The sequence below is a fragment of the Phoxinus phoxinus genome (genome assembly GCF_949152265.1).
Source record: "Phoxinus phoxinus genome assembly, chromosome: 17".
NCBI classification, from domain to species: Eukaryota; Metazoa; Chordata; class Actinopteri; order Cypriniformes; family Leuciscidae; genus Phoxinus; species Phoxinus phoxinus.
The window spans coordinates 14,998,143-15,019,568 of NC_136892.1; the positions used below are offsets into that span (position 1 = coordinate 14,998,143).

Below are 21,426 nucleotides of genomic sequence, written 5' to 3' on the forward strand. Positions count from 1 at the left end.
GCAAGATTACACGCGCTTGAGCGCAGAATGGGCTATATCCCTCCATGCAGTATTTAAGCAGAAATTAACGTGCGACGTAGTCAAATATTTAGTAGGCTATATGGCAACTATACATTTACTATATTTGACATTATTTAATTAGTAATAAGTATCCAGCTCTTTACATTAAATTTGTTGAATTAACAATTAGTTAATGAACTAATAAAATAATAGAACAAAGATTAAATTAAGATGCTAACTATAATTCTATTTAACATGACTTGTTCCACCACGCAAATGACTGTTTTTAAGGTGACAATCTGTTACACATTTGAAGATTTACTGTATCTTGAAGATTGTTGTATTGTGTTATCTTCTGTTATAAAGATTGACATTTCGTTAATTAAAAAAAATAAGCACATAATGTTGTTCAAATGTTCTGTTAGATGGTCTGTGTTGACTACTTTTTTAATTTTGTATAATAATATATCTAATGAAGATATATTAACAAAAAAATCGTATATAGGCTATTATATATAAAACACTGCAACACCTGCAGATGAGCCAACGTGCAAACTATTTGAAGAATTGAAGATAGGATTTAAATCCGTTTTGCAAAAACGCATTTATGCGACCACACCAGGTGTAAATGGAATCGTTTTGATAAATCAGTCAGCTATCCGATCTGAGAAAACGCATGCAAGTGGCCAGGTGTAAACAGCCCCTATGTAGCACGCGTTATTTGTGTTTGTTTTCAGACATAACAGTTGTTTTATACTTGTGCGATATCACAATTTTTGATCGTGGATGATTTAATGTCTCCACGATCTGCTTTTGAAGAAATATGGTAGTGCTACAGCGCACATTCCATCAGCTGCAGTTCTGGCGCCTCAGTCCCTGTAAACTCGACGTAGGCTAAGCTACATCACATGCAGCGGTAGAGTTACACTCACAGGACACTGCTTGTGATTCGCAATCACAAAAGTTGATTATTTGCTCGAGCTTTAAAGCTTTGCCTTTGCCGGGTAAGCATTTCATTGGCGTTCTGTTCTGACATGATTCACTATTTCTGAGCGCGCGCGCACTGTCAAACAAACAGCGCCAAACTGGACTTGATCTTTCGCGTCTGATTTTTGTTGGGTCAGACCCATCTGCTAGCGATGGGGGGACCGAGACTGAGAGAGCTACATGGAAAAATATCCACAAAACTAGCCACTTTGAAAGTTTGTTGTTTTCATGAATACAAAAGTTGGGTGACCCTCCCCCTAGACTAAAAAAAGTTGGATGACCCTCCCCTCAACAAAGAATAAAAAGGCATGACCCTCCCCTATTTTCCTCCGGTGGCCCATTCCATAAATACCGAACGGTCCCTAAATTAATTCTAATGAACACTAAATCTAATTTACTTTAACTGATAAATTACCATTTACTGGCAGACTGGAAAGATAATTATACCGATTCTACTCTTTAATTCAAGGATGCTGTTCCTATGGTTCCTATGTATTTTATACACTTTGTATCCTAAATATGAATGTTAGGGAATGTATAATCTGCTTTACTGAAAGAGGGCGGGTCACAATCTGGCAGCAACCGTCTCTTGGGCAGCGTGTGTGTGTGTGTGTCGCGAGGCTCAAGCGCACTTAGCACAGCTAGCGCGAGGCACCGTTGACTTCATTGAGAGTTAGCCGTTAGCTCGTTTAAAGACTGATCATGGCGGCGGTGCGCAGCCTGCGGGTGTCAGTGAAGTCCGAAAGCGCGTCCGATCGTTCAGAGTCCGACTCGGAGTCAGACTCGGATCGAGATGCCCGGGAAGCGGAGCCCATGGAAGTGGAGGAGGGAGAGCTGGAGTCCATTCCTGTTCGCCGAAGTTTAAAGGAGCTTTTGCCGGTGAGTTATTCCCTACCGCAGGCCTCTTTTAAACCACGGCCTCGCGTATTACAGGATCCGGCCGTTGGTGGGGCCAATGCGGTGTTTAGTTCAGAGCGAGGGTTCGTCGCAGCACTTAACCTGCTTCTAAAAAGGTTATGGTAGTACTCAGCCTGCTTCTGAAAAGGTTATGGTAATGGGTTACGGTGGTTTATACTATTTGCAAAAAAAATATAGCGTTAGTATGCGTGTTTTCGTATGATCTTGTTAAAAGTAATGTGAATCTCTGGCCCAAGTTTCCCAAGACTAACAGACTTTATTTGGTGCACTGTTATGTCTATAACTAGTGATGCAATTATTCTGATTGTATATGACCGTACACTACAAACAAACCCGTATTGCCGATTAAAGTGACCATATTGAATCAAAAACTGAAGTGAAGACATTCTGCTGTGTTGCTCACATGCATCTCTGTATGATTAACTGTTTCCACAGGACACCAGCCGACGCTATGAAAATAAGGCTGGGACCTTTATCACTGGAATCGATGTCACGTCTAAGGTAAGTGCCAGCTGCTGAATGTGTGAATATATTAGCCGGCCTAGTGATGTACCTGTTGTTCACCACATTTGTACGTGTACAGGAGGCCATTGAGAAGAAGGAGAAGCGAGCAAGAAGATTTCATTTTAGCGCAGAGGAAAATCTGGCGCAGAAGAACGTTGTTCTGGACCGGGATGTGTTGAAAAAAGGTAAGAAATCTTAAACCGATATTAAATGTCGCCCTATCCATTTACTAAAGACATAACATTTGGTCTTATTGTAAACAATTCATATGTGCACGTTTAATTTCTTGTAAAGTAGGGCTGAAACAACAACTAATCGATAATAATCAATAATGAAAATCATCGACAACGAATGTCATTTTCGATTAGTCGGGTCAATTTACAGCATTGAAGAATAGCGTATTCCTGTGGACGAAATGCATCTAAAATAGTGGGTGAAACATATTGAGCTGCTGTGGTTAGGTGCCTGATCAAGCTACCCAAAACATGAGAATTCTTTATTTTAAGCTTCAAGATAACGCATAAGCGTAATGTTTAACTTGGCTTGCCTGTCAGCCTCTTTGACAGATGCGTGTGATGTTTCCTCCGCGCAAAACTTTTTTTTTTTAGGTTATATCGTTAACTGTAAGCGTTACAAATTCACGCAAATATTTCCATTTTGCATGAATTCTCGTGCTGACAGTCTGCTTTTAACTTCAGACTTTACTGCATGTGCGCCTCAAACAGGTAGGACTCGTTACAGAGGAAGATAATTAAAGGTACAATATGTACGAATTTTGTAATAAAATATTCAAAAATCACTTGCGCAGTGTGTTATTTTTCCTGCAGTTGTGTACTTACAATATCCCAAAAGTTACCAAAGATTTTTAATTTATTTGAAATTCCAATTTTCAATAATTGGTCGTCCCGGAATCCCTGTTCCCTTGTCGCCTGTCAATGACGTATTATCCGCGTTATTCCTGGTTTCCGCTCATAGTACTGCCATAGTAACCATGGCAACATACGTGGACAACTGCGTAGTGCGTAACGTCTTGCTGCACGCTGTTGTTTCGTTCAAACTTTATGGACCATGGCAAGCAGACATTGGGAAAAAAGGAGAACTAAAACGAGGATCAATATCAGCGTGGCGTTTTCGAGTTGCCGAGAGCTCCACATCCGTGACAAACTTCGACTTGACAGAGACGCAGCTCTTACATGTACTTTATTAGACAGGTGAGCAAATGTACATAAAACTAATCAATGTTGATCTAGCTTACTGCTAGTCTCATATAGCCAACAAATTAACACAGCATAACATTATAACTTTCAACACACTCAAATGCAGTTTAGTGTGATAGTGTAGAGCAAGTGCAACAGTGCTGCGTTACCTCACAAGTTTAATTCGTCTAATAAACTGACCTGTGTGTGTATTAATACAGCACTTGCGGGTAGTTCGGCAGAATGAAATGTCCTTATTCATTTATATCCGCGGGATTCGCATGTGGCGCTGATATATCTCTTATTAGCAATCGCGACCTGCTTCATACCACAGTCATGATAAAAACATCAATGTATTCACTCACCCATAAACATTATTAGATCCATCGGCTTGACGACAAGTTCCATAATTCCGCAGGAAGTTTTGCATCATCAACGTACGCCTTTGTTATTTTAAGAGGTTAGCCCCCCTTAGCGGCGCAAAAAATAACATATTGTATCTTTAATATTCATCGCAAAAATATTACGTTTTTCCCTGTGAGTTAAGAAGACACAAAGTTAGCCGGTTGTAATACTTGTAAGGCCAAAGTAAACCACGGGGGAACCACCTCGAAAACATTCGGAACAACAAACCTAATTAGACACAAGTGTTGTCAAAAATATTGATATTTCTATATGTATAACAATATTGAAATACTCCTTTTCTGCAGTATTGATACACCGATGTCCGCTGCAGCTCTCTTCTCTTCGACAGCGAAGTGACACACACCTGGTCTCATTCGCTTCAGTTAAATAGTGCTTGTGTTATGCACACAGTTTCACACTCTGTGCTATATAGATCACCACTGATCTATGTAAGTAGCACGCACATAAAGCCACCTCTCAAACAGCTTGTGAGTCGCAAGTACCAAAATGAGTGGCTTAACATATAGTACACACGTTGTGTGAACCACTTTACCACTCTGTATTTCCATTGTATGGAAAAGAGCAGTGTGAACGTTCTTAAAAACATTTTTTGTATTCCACAGAAGAAGTCATACAGGTTTAGAACAACATGAATATTTACTCTCCCTCATTTTTAGTGAACTTTAAGCTCTTGTGGACTGTGTACTCTCTCTTTAGCGATCCCAAATGTGCGTCTGGAAGCCCTATACATGACTGGAGTTGATGACATGAGCACTCAGGATGTTTTTGGCTACTTTAAAGAGTATCCACCTGCCCACATCGAGTGGATAGATGACACTTCCTGTAAGTATAGCCTCACAGATATTATTACACCGCTGCCATTATTATACATGTTGAATGCATCCGAATCTGAATTGAAAACAGGTAAAGTTTTGTTTAAGGCTGGATTGTGGTGCTCATAGTCAAATCACACTGTTTCCAGGCAACGTGGTGTGGCTAGACGACATCACTTCAACCAGAGCTCTCATTAACTTGAGTCGGATGCCAGACAAAGAAGAGGTCACAAACACCGAGAGCTCAAAACCCTCTGAACTTCCAGTCCAGCCGGAGAAAGGTTTGTCTGTCCTGTTATTTCATTGTCACCTTGATCTATGTTACAAGTTTTGTAAAAGTTAAATAAAATAATCTGAATCTGTCACACCATTGCTGAACAGCTCGGCGAAGCCGTGGCTCTGATGATGAGGAGGAGGAGGATGATGAGGAGGAAGGAGAGGTAGATGATGAAGATGAGGTGGTGAAAGTGGATAAGAGCAGGAGCAGTGATGGCAGCGAGGGTAAAGCTAGCGACATTGAGGAAGAGACAGAAAAGAAAACGCAGGACACTGCAGAGGTAAACTGGTCACATCTTTTAGTCAGATTCTTAATGGTAGTTTTCATATTTCGTTGTTTTTTGGGAGGGATGTACCTTATATTAAATCTTTTGATCCTAGGCAAGCCTGCTGTCCCAAGCAGAGCGAGAATCTCTCTTCCGGAATGATCTGCGGCCTACAACCAAGCCCTTCAAAGGCAACAAGCTGCTCTTGCGCTTTGCCAACCAAGGTGAGAAACATACTTAAGTGTCACCTTCAATAGAAGGAATTGTGTTAAGAGCTCTTCATTAGTCGAGTGGGGCTTTCGCACACGAGGAACCTTTTCATTGTTCTTATAACTAATGGTGGAAATACCTGATCTTTGGTGTGTATGAACCGCAGGAACTGAGAACGATTTTAGCTCTAGGAACGACTTTTGGGGGAACTAAATTAGCACCTACTTCAGAGTAGGGTCTAACCCAGCACAATAGGTACTACCAGTGACGTGAGTGTACGGTGACTGGCCGAATGTATGTAAAATGTTTTTAAAAAACAGTTTATTGCCTATATATAAAGTCAGGTTAGGCGATTTGTTCCAGAATTATTTCTTTGTTGTGCTAGTTGAACGTCTCTACACATCCTGATAGCAATCACTAAGCTAATTGATTTTACATGTGTATATATATCATCTGTGGGACTATACAATGTTCGTCCAATCATTGCAGCCACCTTTTACAGTTATTTTTTAACCAAAACAATTAGCTTATGCTGCATTCATGCCATGACTACTGTAATTTGTAAGATAAAAACCTGTGACGTTATACTCGGAGTGGTTTGTGACTCGAATTTATGCGTTTTAATGGCAACACTATCAACACCAAAATAATTCTACAGTCAGGTGGTACAGATCAGAGCTCTCTAAGTTGTTTGTTCTTTATTTAATGTTGTGTGCTTTGAGATATGAGGTAGATTAACGCCGTCTCTCGTCTCGTGAGGTTTTTGTTTGCTCCCTGCTGTAGGCGTTCATGTTTTGAAGGAGGCGTGGCTTTGGAGAAGCTGTAAAGGGAGGGTGGGGTCTTATGCTTTCAAAGCTAGCTCGCTACTTCTAACATCTCCGAAAATTGCCTACCCTACCTTTAACTCCATGAACATGGAAAACGCGACTTTGGAAGGGACCAAGCGAAACATGATAATGTATTTCTGCTCTGCTTAGTGACATTATGCATCAACCACAAGGCAAACGCTATATGTTTTTCGTATACGGTTTACTTTCTTTGTTTGACAGTTCTATCTAATAACATATAAGAACTAGGGCTGTCCAAAACAACAGGCACGCCGAACACACTTGTTTGAGTTTGCGAGCCGGCCAAAAGAGTGGATGAGAAGCGCCGAGCCGCGTCTGGGACAACTCATATCGCAAATCGGATGACAAACGTTTTGAATAGATGATTGATGAGCGCGAGACGCCGAAATGGAGGCCAATAAGATTCTGAATGGAAAGTTTACTTTTAAAAAGTTGCCAAATGGTTCAATTGACAAGACCAAAGTGATCTGTGTGTTTTGTCGTTGTGAACTGAGCTATCATCGCAGCACGTCCAGTCTAAATACCACTTGATGGTCAAGCACACACACAGCTGATGCGTTTCTACGCCCACTCGTCAAATCAGTAACGTTACCTCATCAGTATTTATTTCACCCTTTTATTGATGGACAGTGTTACATTGTGTGAGAGATTATTTGCTCCAAGTGAGAATGTTAGTGTGAAATTGAACACGGTATATGCCAATGTTGTTTTCAATAAAAAACATTTGCACAAAGCAAGCTGATCCACTTTTCCATGTTGATAAGAGCATTAAAATGAGAAAAAAATAATGGGACAAAAAGAAATCAAGAGACATTTAGAATTAGTGATGCACCGAAATGAAAATTCTTGGCCGAAACCGATACCGAAAATTTAGGATGCACTTGGCCGAAAACCGAAACTGAAGCCGAAAATGGCTTCTTTTAAAAACTTTATATATATATTTATTTATATTGCTTAATTTTTAATGGATCTGGGGCCTCATTTATAAAACTGTGCGTAGGATCCTTACTAAAAGTGTACGTGCGCCCAAAAGCCAAAAATGGCGTGCGCCAAAGAATATTCAGACTGATAACACGTGATAACATGTTTAACGGTACAAGACATTAGGAAAATATGAAATACGGATGTCCCGTCACATTACATTAATAAAAATAATTTAGTAGCCTATCATTGCCTTGTTTTTGAATAAATAAATCAAATAGTGTAAAAAACATTTCAGAGAAAGTTTTTCTCAATCTTTTCCACTGGCCAAATAGTCTTTTTAATTGATTTATATTTGTAATGGAAACATAGATAGACCTTGTTGTGCATTATATTTGCACAATCTGCTATTATCATGATAAGCAATTATCTCTGTAGATAAAACATTGAAACACAGCATGCCAAAGGAAAAGTGTTAAAAAGCATTGCATCCACAACAAATATAGGCTATTTATTGAATATATATATATATATATATATATATATATATATATATATATATATATATATATATATTAACTTTTCAGTAAATGTCATGTAGTTTAAGTGTTTAACTCTATTAATTAGAATGGCATATTTAATCTAAATGTTTATATCAGAAGTAAAACATAGTTTAAATCATTCTTTTATTTAAACTGTTATTGTGAACATGCACTGTAGCCTATTTATGATTAGGACTCATAATGAAGATTTACAGTTTTACTTCATCTGCCGTTAGATATGCGTCAGTTTCACTAAACGGCCCAACGCGCTCACACACATTTAAGGTATGGATATTTGCTTCAAGTGATAGGCTTGGTGAGTGAAATTATATTGGTATTATCTTTCTGTATATGTATAATTTTATTTAGATTTTCTGTTTAAAAGTGACCAAAAAGACATTTAACTCCAGCTCACCATCGGTGTCGCCAAACTGCTCCATCTCCAAAACGTTCGTACGCATGGGTCAGAGTTTGCGTGCAGGTGCGCACATTTTCCCGTCAAGTTTGTTTTTATAAATCACAACTTATGCGTCGGAAGTGGCGTACGCCTCTTTCAGGGCCTGTTTTGTCCGTACGCAACGGTTATAAATGAGGTCCCTGAAATGAAAAATCACAAACCAATAGAACAATCATCAAACTTTTATTACCACTAACAGTTACATAACAAAACCTAAAATATTTTATATATTATATATATTTTATATTACACGCGCTTCATGAGGCACGTTAGTGACAGCTTACGTCACTTCACAGTTCCAACTGGTAGCGTGAATGCTAACAGGAAAATGGCCCTAAGGGGGACATTTAGTTATCGGGGGACAGCCCTGGTTGCTAGTTCCTATAACTACCTGGTGCGAAAGCCCCTAATGCTGATTATGTTGATAAGTACAGACTGACCTCTGCATGTTAACACTCTTAACTGTTATTTTTCTTCAGATGACAAAAAGGAGTTGGGTGCAGCTAGGAGAAGTCGGTACTACATGAAATATGGGAATCCAAACTATGGCGGCATGAAAGGCATCTTAAGCAACTCTTGGTAAGAAGAACTTGCCTGCTAAGAAAAAATTTATAAAAATTTTAAAAAAAACTTTTATTTAGCAAGGAGACATTAGTTACAAAAGTTATAATAAAGACATTTATAAAGTCAAATCAATGCTGTTCCTTTGAACTTACTGTTCACCAAAGACTCCTGTAAAAAAAAAAGTACACAATTTCCACAAAAATATTAAGCAGCACAACTGTTTTCAGCATTGATAATAATATGAAATGTTTCTTGAGCTGCATATCATCATATTACAACGATTTCTGAAGGATCATGTGACACTGAAGACTGGAGTAAAGATGCTGAAAATTCCGATTTTAAATAAATATTTATTAAATTAAAAAATATTCAAATGGAAAACAGTTAGGTTTTGTTTTATTGTAAATTTGTATTTCACAATAGTACTGTTCTTACTGTATTTGTGATCAAATAAATGCTGACTTGAACATAAGAGACTTCTTTCAAAAACAAAAAAAATCTTACTGATCCCAAACTTTTAAATGGTAGTGTAACTTCACTTTTCTGAGCTATTTTTGCAATTTACTTCTAACTAAAGTTGAAGTCCAAATTCTTTTTGGGATTACATATTAATTTTCTGGAATTGTGTCCATTTCTGTAGGAAACGGAGGTATCACACACGGAGAATCCAGCGGGACGTTCTGAAGACCAAAAAGCCTCTGATTGGAGACAGTCTGGGACACACTCCACCTTACACTCATCGACACTCCGGTAAATCTCTTAAACGATAAACATCCTTGTCTTATGTTTTTCTTTGGTCTGTCATTTAAGCTCTTTCTCTTTTATCAGCTGACCTGGTGAATCTGCCAGAAGAGCCTATAGTGGAAGAGGAAGAAGAGGATGAGGATGGAGAGGAAGACATGGATGCTGATGATAGAGTGGTGGAGTACAAAGATCGGGGAGAACGGGGACCACGGCCTGTGGAAGGAGGCGTGCGTAGTCGCTTAGGAAGCCCGTCGCCCGCATCTTCAGATTCAGATGAGATGGACTACGATCTGGAACTGAAAATGATCTCAACGCCTTCTCCTAAAAAGAGCATGAAGATGACCATGTATGCCGACGAGGTTGAAACCAACCTTCGCAGTCTCCGGTAAGTCCAAATGATCAATGAGTTTTATCCCTTGTAGATTTATCCTTTGGATGTAAATGTTGTCTTTGTGCTGAAACGTTTTCATGAGTTTGATTGTCTTGATAGTAATTGCACATTTTGTCCCTTCCACTTTCCTAGGAACTCCATACGGACCGAAACAAGCAGCAGTGTTAGGAGTCGCATTGGTAGTGGTGGAGCAGGAGTAGAAGAAGGAGCAGGAGCAGGAGGAGGCTCCTCCAAATCTACATCAGAAAAAGTGACCGATGTGAGGCAGTTACTGGAGGAGAAGAGGCAGGGACTCTCTCAACAGAGATCACGCCCCCCAGTGGCTACGACCGCCAAGACTGGTTAGTTATTGAGAGATAAAAACACACAAATCTTAAAGGAGAACTCCGGTCAATTTTAACATTGAGCTCAATTTTTAGTAAATTTGGAGTGCTGTCAATACAGAGAACAACGACAAAAATCGGTGTTGCCTACACCGTGTTATCCTATTTTTAAAATTTGCACCCTATTGACTTGAATGGGGCAAGTTTTAAACCTGCTTTTATCCTCTTATCATCCTTGATGTGTCATTACAAGTGCCCAGCCATGTTGAGTGATTCCTTCAGAGTGAACACGAGTGAATCTGACTGCAGTAGATGTGAAAGATATGAATAAAAATGATGTTATATCAGCCAGCGCACATACCTGTATTTAGTTCCTGTTTTCGGTCGAAGTCCAAAGTAGTCGATTGTCGAGTTCACGCGCGTGATCATAGTAACTAAACCTATGCGCGTGAACTCGACAATCGACTACTTTGGACTTCGACCGAAAACAGGAACTAAATACAGGTATGTGCGCTGGCTGATATAACATCATTTTTATTCATATCTTTCACATCTACTGCAGTCAGATTCACTCGTGTTCACTCTGAAGGAATCACTCAACATGGCTGGGCACTTGTAATGACACATCAAGGATGATAAGACTAAGAACTGGTTAAGTTTAAAACTTGCCCCATTCAAGTCAATAGGATGTAAATTTTAAAAATAGGATAACACAGTGTAGGCAACACCGATTTTTGTCGTTGTTCTCTGTATTGACAGCACTCCAAATTTACTAAAAATTGAGCTCAATGTTAAAATTGACCGGAGTTCTCCTTTAATTTAATGTTTTGTTTTGAGATTTATATTAGGGGTGGGCGATATGGCAAAAATATCATATCACGATTTTTTCCAGGAAAATCACGATTCACGATTTTATCACGATTCCTTTTCATGTTGGTTTTACTATTTTGCAATTGACTGAGCATCACAGCCAAACTAATGTCCCTATTTTAAAAACAAAGCCTTAGGTAACAAAATATAAAATAAAAAAGAATGGCAGACATTTAGGCCAAAGTGGCGAAGATAAAAAATATTTGTCATTTTCTTTGTTATTAAAAATTAAGAACAAAGATGCACATACACAACTTAATATACAAATTAAATAAACAGTGTTTTATTTTTTCAGCTGTAGGTTTATTTAACAGCATTGAAGAAAGTAATTAAATGAACAAATATGAAAATAAAACACAACATCGACTTCACTGTATAAATTTTACATTGATTCTTATTAAAGCTACTATTAAAGTTCTCAGTCAAGAGTGAGTGAGATGCTCTTTGTATTTTGTTGTTTTATTAACAGGGATAGTTCTCCCAAAAATTTAAATTCTCTCAAGCCGCTTTAAACCCGAATAAGTCTCCCTCTTCTGTTGAAAATAAGTTATTTGGAGGAATGTGGGTAAACAAACAGTTGATGTACTCCAGTGACTTCCATAATAGTTTTTTCCTACTATGGTAATCAATGGGGACCAGCAGCCGCCCGGTTAGCCACACTCCTCAAAATATCTTCTTTTGTGTTCAGCACAAGAAATAAATTAATACAGGTTTGGAACAACATTAGAGAGTGAGTAAATAATGACAGAATTTTTATTTTTGAGTAACTGTCCCTTTAAGGACAAGCGGCAGCATGTTTACTATTAGGGCTACTGTCACTTTAAGATCTGCGCGCAACGAGTCTAATATACACGCATTTGACAAGCAGATTTTTTCTTCATTTTTTCTATTGTTCTTTCACTTTAGACATAACCAACTTTGTTTATGTAAACCTTGTGTGTATTTGACAGTATTAGCGCAATAAGACTCGAAAGATTACTTAGTTCAGTAACGGGTGCTGTTAGACAGGCTTTTAGTGCATGCGCGCGTCGGGTGTTTGCGTTCAGAAAAGCGCCCGTTAGAACAGCTCATCAGCAGCGAATGACATGTTTAACCGGCAAGGCTTTAAAGCACATGCAAATAATACATTTTTATGAACTACAGTGTCCCGTTCCTCTGCATTTCATGTGGATATACGTCGCGCTGTACAGTATGTTGAGACGGAGGCGCCAGAAATGCAAACTGATAAAATGGACGATCCTACGATATTTCTTCAAAAGCAGATCGTGGAGACATTTTAATCGTCCACGATCAAAAATCGTAATATCGCACACCCCTAATTTATATTATATATCAATATATATTTAAATGCATTTAAGTAATTCAGCAGTTTGCTGAGGCCCCCTAATTGAGAACCACTGATCTACAGGTTTCCCACCAGTGCTTTAAAAGTGATCAATTCAGTTTGATCCAATATAAGGCCTAAATATCTTAAATGGTAAAAACAAAAGTCTTAATTATTGTTTTAAATTATTGCATGTTCAAAGTAAAAATGCAACACTGCACATTCTACAGGTTTGCGGTTTCAGAGCAGTTCGCAATCAATAAATACCGCACATTTATGACAAGCGATTGTTTGAATTATGACCATGTTTACTTTATGGCGTTTGTATTGTAATATGTTCTATCTAGATGGTTGTAAGAGTGCATCTTTTATTTAATTTTTTTTATTGGTATTTTGGTTAAATTTGAAGACATTCAGTTTATAGATTTGACTAGTATCGATGCAATAATCTTTTTTATTGCGTTTCTTAAAAATCATTATTATATCCGTAAAATCCAATATTGATCAACATATAATTCAATGCACTTGCAATCAATTTCAGTGCATATGTATATATTGAATATAATGTGTTTAAACTATTTATTTGACCCTTATTTGCTGTTGACTGGGCAGTCAAGTAAAATAATCTAAGATGCATGATTTATTTTTAAATTGTATGAGTTTGTTCTTTATGGACACAAGCCATTAGTTTTATTTGTGCAGGTCTTTGAAATCTTGTAACATAACAAGCCGATGAATTAAAATCCACAGCATTGCTTTATAAGTTTGACCATTTTGAGCCGAGCAAATGTGGGCAATGAAAGGATGCATCTGTTTTACTCTTCATAGATGTGAGACTGAGATTAGGAAAGAGACCACACTCTCCGGAGAGACGTCGCTCCGTCTCTCCCGTCATCTCTAGAAACGCAGTGTCTCGGAGAGAGCCTTTGACCGACGTGCGCAGCCGCCTCGGTGTAGCTAAACACGAGAGCCGGAGCCTCTACTTGGAGTCCTCGAAAGACAAGAAAACAGGTACACGTGAAGTCGCCGCTCTTTTGGTTCACTGTACATTATTTTATGATACTAACTAATAGCATTTGTGTTTTTCAGGGGGCTTGTGGAGTCGTCTCGGCCCATCTCACAAGGACAGTGGAGACGACGACAAGGCTTCTTCTCGAGCGACTTCCTCAAGAGGAATAAGGCGTCGAGAAGGCGAGGTATCTGACGGAGATGAAGATGTCAACGAAGAGGATGACACTCAGCTGCAGAAGGTGTGGGGAGCAATGATCAAGCAAAAGGAGCAGCAGTCCAACAAGATGAAGAAAAGCCGGCTGGACAACCTTCCGTCGCTGCAGATCGAGATCAGTCGAGACAGCAGCAACGGCTCGGACAGTGACTCCTGACTGACTCCTAGTCCTACTGTAGGAAGTGTGGGAATGGGAGAACATCTCTAATAGACTGGGCCAAGAGACCCTGACATGTATACCTAAACATTCCCACACTCCCACCTCTTGCCGGTCTACAAACTTTGCAGATGTTCTCCTAATTCCTCTCTCCAGGAACTGACTCTGAGGGTGCTATTTGGAAAAAGAGAGTGAAGATCATAATTTTTTTTTTTTTTTTTCATTTCAAAGAAAGGGGAGTGGATGAGTCCCTCGTGTTTTGTTTTTCTTCAAAAGAAAATGATTGGATTGTATTTAACACACATCAAGGGGCCCATTTTTAAATATACAGTGATGCACCAGGTTGACAAACAGTCCCGTGATTTGATGTCTATTAGCAATACTTTTCTTAATTTTGTCAGTGTGGTTGGTTTAAGTTCATGTTACATTATTATGAATGAAATGTCACTGTGGATTTGAAGTCGAGAACATAATACTGGTCTGAATTGTTTTTTTTCCTCTGGTTGGTGCAAGCATATATATATATATATGAGACATGGATGGGTCAGTGCTTCATTGTATACAGTCCTGTGATGGGGACAAATAATGTAGCCAATGTAATGATAATTTTCCCCCAAAAGAATGGTCTACATTCCCTAAATATATGTGGTCAGTCAAACATACAAGAATAAGCATTGTATGTTGGAATAAAAGTCATTTTTTACATTGGATGGGGTCTAGAAATTAATATCATACATACAGCATGTCAGTGTTAAGATTTTAAAATGACAAAAAAAGCATTTTAATTAAAAAAAAAGAAAATCATACAGTAATATGTTTGCAAATTAACGTTACTGTCATTTTTAACATGTAAAATGTTTGTCCAGCATGAGACTTTGATTTTGAAATCTATTGGCTTCGCGGAACCGGAAGTGTTCGCGAAGTGCATTTACATATCCAGAATAGCAGTCAGAGAATCTAGACTTATAACATAACAACCCTTTGGTCGAATTAAATTATTAACGGCTTAAGTATCGTTACAGGATTTAACTTTGCTTCATTTAGGGGTCGTCTGCTATTAAACCGAACGACAAAGAGCCGGAGGTGAGCGAACGGTCGCTTAAACATGTAAAGTTAACGTTAACCAAAACCATCATCCACAACCTCTTTAAATCCGCAACTTCAGCTCGGACTGATTAGCTGATTATCAGACAGTTTAGAGACGCTGTCAACACGTCACTGTACTCGCAATGGACTGCATATCATCGGTTTGTAACGTTAGCTGTTGACACACCTGGAGCAGTAACGTTAATTGGTTAAAGAAGATGCAACAGGTCCCATACGGATCTGTGGATCGAGACAAGCCTCTCATCCGCGTGCCTTTCACCCGGTTAGCGGTGATCACAGTGTGTCTGCCTCTGCTCGGCCTCATCGCCTGCGTCGTGCTGGCTCTACTCTACCATTCCAATGACTCGACCTACACACACTGCGGGGTGAGAACCAGTCCGTCACTGCCTGACCCACATACTCACTCGACATGTGACGTTACATTAGCAATCACCTCCTCAGACCAGACATATTAAACTTTTCTAATATTGTCACCCTAATATTAATATGATTTATTGATGAAGAAAATTCGCCCAAACTTACTGATCAGAATTTGGAAACATTTAAATAGGAACTGAACTCTATTTAAAAAAAAAAAAAAAAAAAAAAAAATTAAAGTTTCTTGTCCTCCCCAAGCCTGCGCTTATTTGGTCAAAAATATTTTAAAAAAACCAGTAATATTGTGAAATATTATTACTATTTAGAAAAATGGTTTTCGATTTTAATATATTTTAAAATGTAACTTATTTCTGTGATGCAAAGATGAATTTTCAGCATCATTACTTCAGTCTTCAGTGTCACATGATCCTTCAGAAATCCTGATTATATATGATTGCTGATCTATTATAATTGTTGAAAACAGTTGTGCTGTTTAATATTTTTAACCTATTATATTTTTTTCAGGATTCTATAAAAAAAAAAAAAATTCAGGATTAATAAAAAAAGAACAGCATTTATTTAAAATAGAGATCTTTTTAACTTAATATGTATAGGCTATATATATAATTAAGCAGTATAACTGTTTCCAACATTATAACTGAGGACCAAAACGCAAAATAGCATATTAGAAGGATTTCTGAAGGATCATGTGAGACTGGAGTAATGATGCTGAAAATTCAGCTTTGCATCACAGAAATAAATTATATGTTAAAGGATATTAAAATAGAAAACCATTATTTGAAATTGTAATAATATTTCTCAATATTCATTTTTTTTTCTGTATTTTTGATCAAGTACACACACACATGTATATATATGTGTGTGTGTCTGTGTATATAGCAATATATATATATATATATATTACTTATTGTAATGTAAAGTGTTGTCAAAAATCCTTCACAGGTTCCTAACTACCTCCCGTCCGTCAGCGCAGCCATCAGTCTGACACCAGAGCGCTACATCTGGCGTTTCTGCATCGGCCTTCATTCGGCTCCACGCTTCCTGATAGCGGCAGCATATTTCAGCTTTTACCGTGGACGCTTTTCCAGGAGGCTGACGGAGCAGCTTTTAAGTGTCCTCACATTCCTCTTAGCTTTAAGTGAAAATATAGGGCTGCTTCTGCTCACCTACGTCTCCTCCACCGAGACCTACAGTAAGTGCATGTTTGGACTGAAGCCCTGAGTCCTGTTTCAACACACACACACACACACACACACAGATGCAGGGATGCTGAGAGCTCCTGCTGGATCCACAAAATGTGGTTGTTATTATATTATTATTGATTAGTTAAATGTGGTATATTTATAAATGGTTGAAGTTGCAAAAGTGCTTTTAAACACTGCAGTTTTTACCTGTTATAATTGTATGGTGAGAATATGACAGAGCGAAAACTCTCAAGAAATGTTTCACCCCAAAATCTAAAGGAAAGAATAAGAAATTATATTTTGTGGGACCCATAAGAAAAATTATACTGTTCATGCAGAATATAAATAATTTTTTTCTTTCAATGTTTTTTGTGTGTATTTTAGTCCAAAAATATCTCTCTGTATTGTACTGCAAAAAAACATGATATAATTTGTTTTTTAAAGTATATTTGTAAAGCACAGTGTTAAGTATACTTCATAACAGTGTTTGTTTTTCAAAGAAGTCTCACCCAGGCTGCATTTATTTGATAAAAAATACAGTAAAAACAGTAATAATATTTTAGTGGGAATATAATCCCTCATAAATCATTCTAATATGCTGATTTGATGCTCAAAATGTAATGGTTTTTCTAATCATTATCAATGTTGCAAACAGTTAATCTACAGCAATTAATTTTTTTAATAAAAATGTTTTTTCAATGTGCAGAAATGTTAAGAAAATGTCACAATAAAAAAACAGGCTTAATTTCTTTCATGTAAAAAATATATATATTGTTTTCTTTTTTCCTTTTTTTTTGGTTTAGATGATTTTGGTGTGAAATATGAACTTTATTATATCAAATATATCAACTTTATTATATTAATGTTACCTACAAAATAAACTGTATGTGTATGTCAATCCACAGGTGTCCATAAGAGCGGCTTCATCATGTTTATTGGCGGTTCTGTGTTCCACATGTTGTGCACCTGCAAGCTGTGGTCGATGATTGCGAAGTATTCCCTTAGTTCAGAGGTAATGCGTTTCCTATATTCTGGACTTGTACATATTTGCCAACATCTGTTACAAACATATCAGCAGAGGGCGATATCAACCATAAGCTCGTACAACAATTATATTGCAAGCCCTGTTGGAAATATGTTGTTAGGTGTTTACATTATTTATTTTTCGTCATATAAATGCTCTTACAGAACACTATGCCTGTGTCCGAATATACATGCTCTCCTACTATATAGTAGGCGAAACACAGTAAACACTCGATGTGGCACTTGTGGCAAGTACAGAAAAGTGTAGTACGTCCGAATTCACAGTATTCGTAGAACAGTAGGCGAAAAGTCCTCGGATGACTTGCTACTTCGGGCGATATTCTGAAGGACACTTTACTATCCCATGAGGCCATGAGAGGAGTTGCGAATGGCAGTGAAGCGACGCAACTGATGCCATAGGAAAAAATGTCAGTGAGTATATACAGTAGTATGTTCAAACTATATAAAACATAAACGGTTGCAAAGCTCCGAGTCAAATGTAGTCACTCTTCAGACCGTGTGCGGTTTCGGATGCAGCTTAAGTTTAGATTTTAAACAATCCACACACACACACACACACACACACACACACACACACACACACACACACACAAACTGATTAGATGAAATGAGCATATCCGGTTTACATTCAGCTGATATATATTTACTCACTGTAATTATTCAGATATCATGTCAGTTATCTTGACACCACAAGCACAGCTCTAAGAAGAGGTGTTGCTTGTGCTGCTGGTTGAGAATCATGGGAGTTAATGTGTCAGAGAACAGACCACAGTGTATCTCTTTATTTCTGTAGCTGTGAAAGTGCAGCAGTGTTGGTGTGTTTCGGGGGGAAGTGGTTGCAGTACTCTGTGCTTTCACACAACCTCGTCCCACCTGCTTGCACCACATCACGTTGCAGAAGAGAACTGATGGCATTGTGTCTTCTTTTTCTTCTTCGGTCTTTCTTCACTGCATCTGCCCAAACCCTCTTCGGCATCAGGAGATGATGTCATACCGCCTGAAGCGCCGCCTCTTCATCTTCAACTGTTGCTTCTGTCTGTTGGCTTTCTATTTCTTCAGGCGACACAACAAGTACTGTGAAGCAGGAAGTGAGTGCAACATCTCGACCGTTCTGTCATTCACCCCACCCATGTTCCTCTCTGCAATTGTTCCCTTTTGGGGATTTCACATGCTTAGCGTGAACTCACAAATTCTTACCAATGATAATTCATTTCTTTTGTTTGACTAGTTGAATAGTTCCCACAAAAATTATAATTGTGATTATTTAATCACCTTTATGTTGTTCCAAACCAGTATGCTGTTATTTTTCTGTAAATGTTATATCATAACATATATATATATATATATATAACATTTACAGAAAAATAACAGCATACTGGTTTGGAACAACATAAAGGTGATTAAATAATCACAATATATATATATATATATACACTACTTTTTAAAAGTTTGGGGTCGCTAAGATGTTTTTCAATTTGTTCAAATATGCAGTGAAAACTGTAATATTGTGAAATATTATTGCCATTTAAAATAGCTTTTTTTCTATTTATTATATTTTAAAATGTCATTTATTCCTGTGATGGTAAAGCTGAGTTTTCATTTCATATTAGAGATTGTATTTATTTATCTGTATGAGACAGTATTGGATGGTATTTAATTGTGCATGCTTATATTCCTTTTTTCTTTTACATTAGATCATCTAATTTTACGTTAATCTTTAAAAACACTAATAGTTTAATAACACTGTAATCCTTAGCAAATCTCAAAATGAATGTACATTTTTCACATTGTACTTTACAATGTTCAGATGCCTAAATTGACATTTTAAATCATTGGCTTGAATTTGTAATGTTGTTTTTTAAATGTATTGAAACCAAATATTATTTAAATCGTTATTTCTTCAGTATTTTCTTGTTGTCTCTCTGTGGCAGTTTACTCATTCTTTGCTGGCTGTGAGTATCTGGTGGTGCTGTCCAACATGGCCTTCCACATGACTGCCTACTTGGACTTTGGAGGTAAGGAGGTGATGGTTGCGACACCTCCAGAGGGAAAGCGCTTCTGACACAGGAACTGAATACTTGCATCATCTCCTTGAAACTTGAGACACTATAGGGTGAGACTGACTGATCGAAGCATGTACGACTGTTTACATCTTCACATAGTGTTTGATATAATTGAATACAGGTGTTTGATCAGATCATTGTCAGTTTTTGTACTGTATTAAAAAAATGTTATGCGGGTGTAACTGGAACGGCTGATTATGCCCTCAAAATCTTTTAGTCATCTATCTAATATCTATACTGTCATTACTTTCAAATCTCCTCATAAACCAAAATGTGAAGTGGCATGTGTCTCTTACTAATTGGTTGTCAGGATCAAACATTGTAACGTTTAAAGTGCATATTATTTCTGAAATATTAGCAAATGTAAAAGTAATTGAGCTCTGGAGACTTTGATGTCGTGTCAGGTGGTTTTTTGCCGTTTCACAAGTGCCGCATCGAGTGTATACACATTCAGTTCAGTCACACCATGCGTTTCGCTCTTCCTTTGTGACGCTAGTGTAAATCATGTGAAAAGTCATTGTACGTTGCCTTTTGCACAGCATTTCGTGTCTTTAGTGGCTAAAGAGCATTACATGTTTGTTCATATTTCTATAGTGCATTTCTTGATCATGAACGACCTGTGCCCTTGGTAAACATGTCGAACATGATTTTGTTATTGGCTGAACGTTAAAACTGGTAAAGCGCAATATGGCCTGTTACCCATATTTCGTAGATCACCAGTGGTTGAGTTCAGCATGATGTTGTGAACATGATTTCATATAGCAATGCTTTTTACGATGTACCAAAGTACTGTTTTTAAATCGGTGTCGAATAAATATTTTGATGAAAAGGAAATGGACCATTTCTGAAAAAAATTACTAGATTTTTTTAGAATTTACTAGATTGTTTCATTTCTGAATAAAAATACTAGATAATCACGATTAATCACATCTAACATAAGTTTGTAAATATATAATATGTGTGTGTATAAAAAATTGTGTATGTGTGTATATATATAATTTACAAGCTTTTATGTTAGATGTTATTAATGGATTGAATAATTATTGTAACTTAAGGTTGCATTTGTTAACATTAGAGAAATACATCAGTTAACATGAACCAACAATGTACAATACTTCTACAGCATTTATATTTGTCAATGTTAATTTCAACATTTACAACTACATTTTTACAATAGAAAAATCTATTTTTGTTAACATTAGTTAATGCACTGTGAATGAACAAACGATCAACTTCTGTATTATTAATTATTAATTAACTAACATTAATCAAACTTAATAAATGTTTTTTTTATTTGCTCTCTGTTAGTTCATGTTAGTTAAATACATTGACTAATGTTAACAAATGAGACCTTATTGTAAAGTTTTACCATATTTATTTTATAATCATTTTGATACACAGTCATTGAGTTTAGAGGTTGTAGATTGCAGTTGTGTTGGAAAGAAATGACGTGTCATGTTCTTCACAAGTGTGTACTTTTTTCTTTTTTTTCAGAAGAAGATTCTCATCATAGAACCAAAGTCTCTATAGTCTTTGATATAGCAGAGTAGCTGTCAGTAAGGCTTGAGTCAAAACTTTACACAGGAACGAGCAAACAAATGAATGAAACTAAACCGACAAAAGAGTCTCTGTTAGCGCCTGGAAAACAAACACAGGTACCAGGAGCTCATTTCACAGTCAAATAAGAGC

The 21,426-nt window shown here is 37.4% G+C and overlaps 2 protein-coding genes across 2 annotated transcripts; both read left to right on the plus strand.

Annotated features, from left to right (window-relative positions):
- Positions 1–1,315: 1,315 nt before the first annotated feature.
- On the plus strand, positions 1,316–14,669 carry ncbp3 (nuclear cap binding subunit 3). The gene is made up of 13 exons (XM_079584934.1): positions 1,316–1,866; positions 2,341–2,406; positions 2,489–2,594; positions 4,728–4,853; positions 4,993–5,124; positions 5,225–5,400; positions 5,501–5,609; positions 8,843–8,942; positions 9,568–9,677; positions 9,756–10,056; positions 10,195–10,403; positions 13,408–13,590; positions 13,669–14,669. Exons 1-13 carry the CDS (start codon positions 1,690–1,692, stop codon positions 13,959–13,961), a joined length of 2,088 nt encoding a protein of 695 aa, XP_079441060.1. The 5' UTR covers positions 1,316–1,689; the 3' UTR covers positions 13,962–14,669.
- Positions 14,670–14,737: 68 nt separating this feature from the next.
- Positions 14,738–20,584, plus strand: pgap2 (post-GPI attachment to proteins 2). Its single transcript, XM_079584935.1, has 5 exons — positions 14,738–15,433; positions 16,389–16,638; positions 17,536–17,642; positions 18,654–18,762; positions 19,606–20,584. The coding sequence occupies exons 1-5, from the start codon at positions 15,266–15,268 to the stop codon at positions 19,734–19,736; spliced, it is 765 nt and encodes a 254-aa protein (XP_079441061.1). The 5' UTR covers positions 14,738–15,265; the 3' UTR covers positions 19,737–20,584.
- The last annotated feature ends 842 nt before the right edge of the window (positions 20,585–21,426 follow it).

Bases quoted from the DNA above. Each gene is read 5' to 3' on its own strand.
- ncbp3 (XM_079584934.1), top strand. From the start codon at position 1,690: ATGGCGGCGGTGCGCAGCCTGCGGGTGTCAGTGAAGTCCGAAAGCGCG. The intron at 5,401-5,500 runs GTAAACTGGTCA...TTTTGATCCTAG, and splicing joins AAACGCAGGACACTGCAGAG to GCAAGCCTGCTGTCCCAAGC. The intron at 5,610-8,842 runs GTGAGAAACATA...ATTTTTCTTCAG, and splicing joins CTTGCGCTTTGCCAACCAAG to ATGACAAAAAGGAGTTGGGT.
- pgap2 (XM_079584935.1), top strand. From the start codon at position 15,266: ATGCAACAGGTCCCATACGGATCTGTGGATCGAGACAAGCCTCTCATC. The intron at 15,434-16,388 runs GTGAGAACCAGT...AATCCTTCACAG, and splicing joins CGACCTACACACACTGCGGG to GTTCCTAACTACCTCCCGTC. The intron at 16,639-17,535 runs GTAAGTGCATGT...GTCAATCCACAG, and splicing joins CTCCTCCACCGAGACCTACA to GTGTCCATAAGAGCGGCTTC.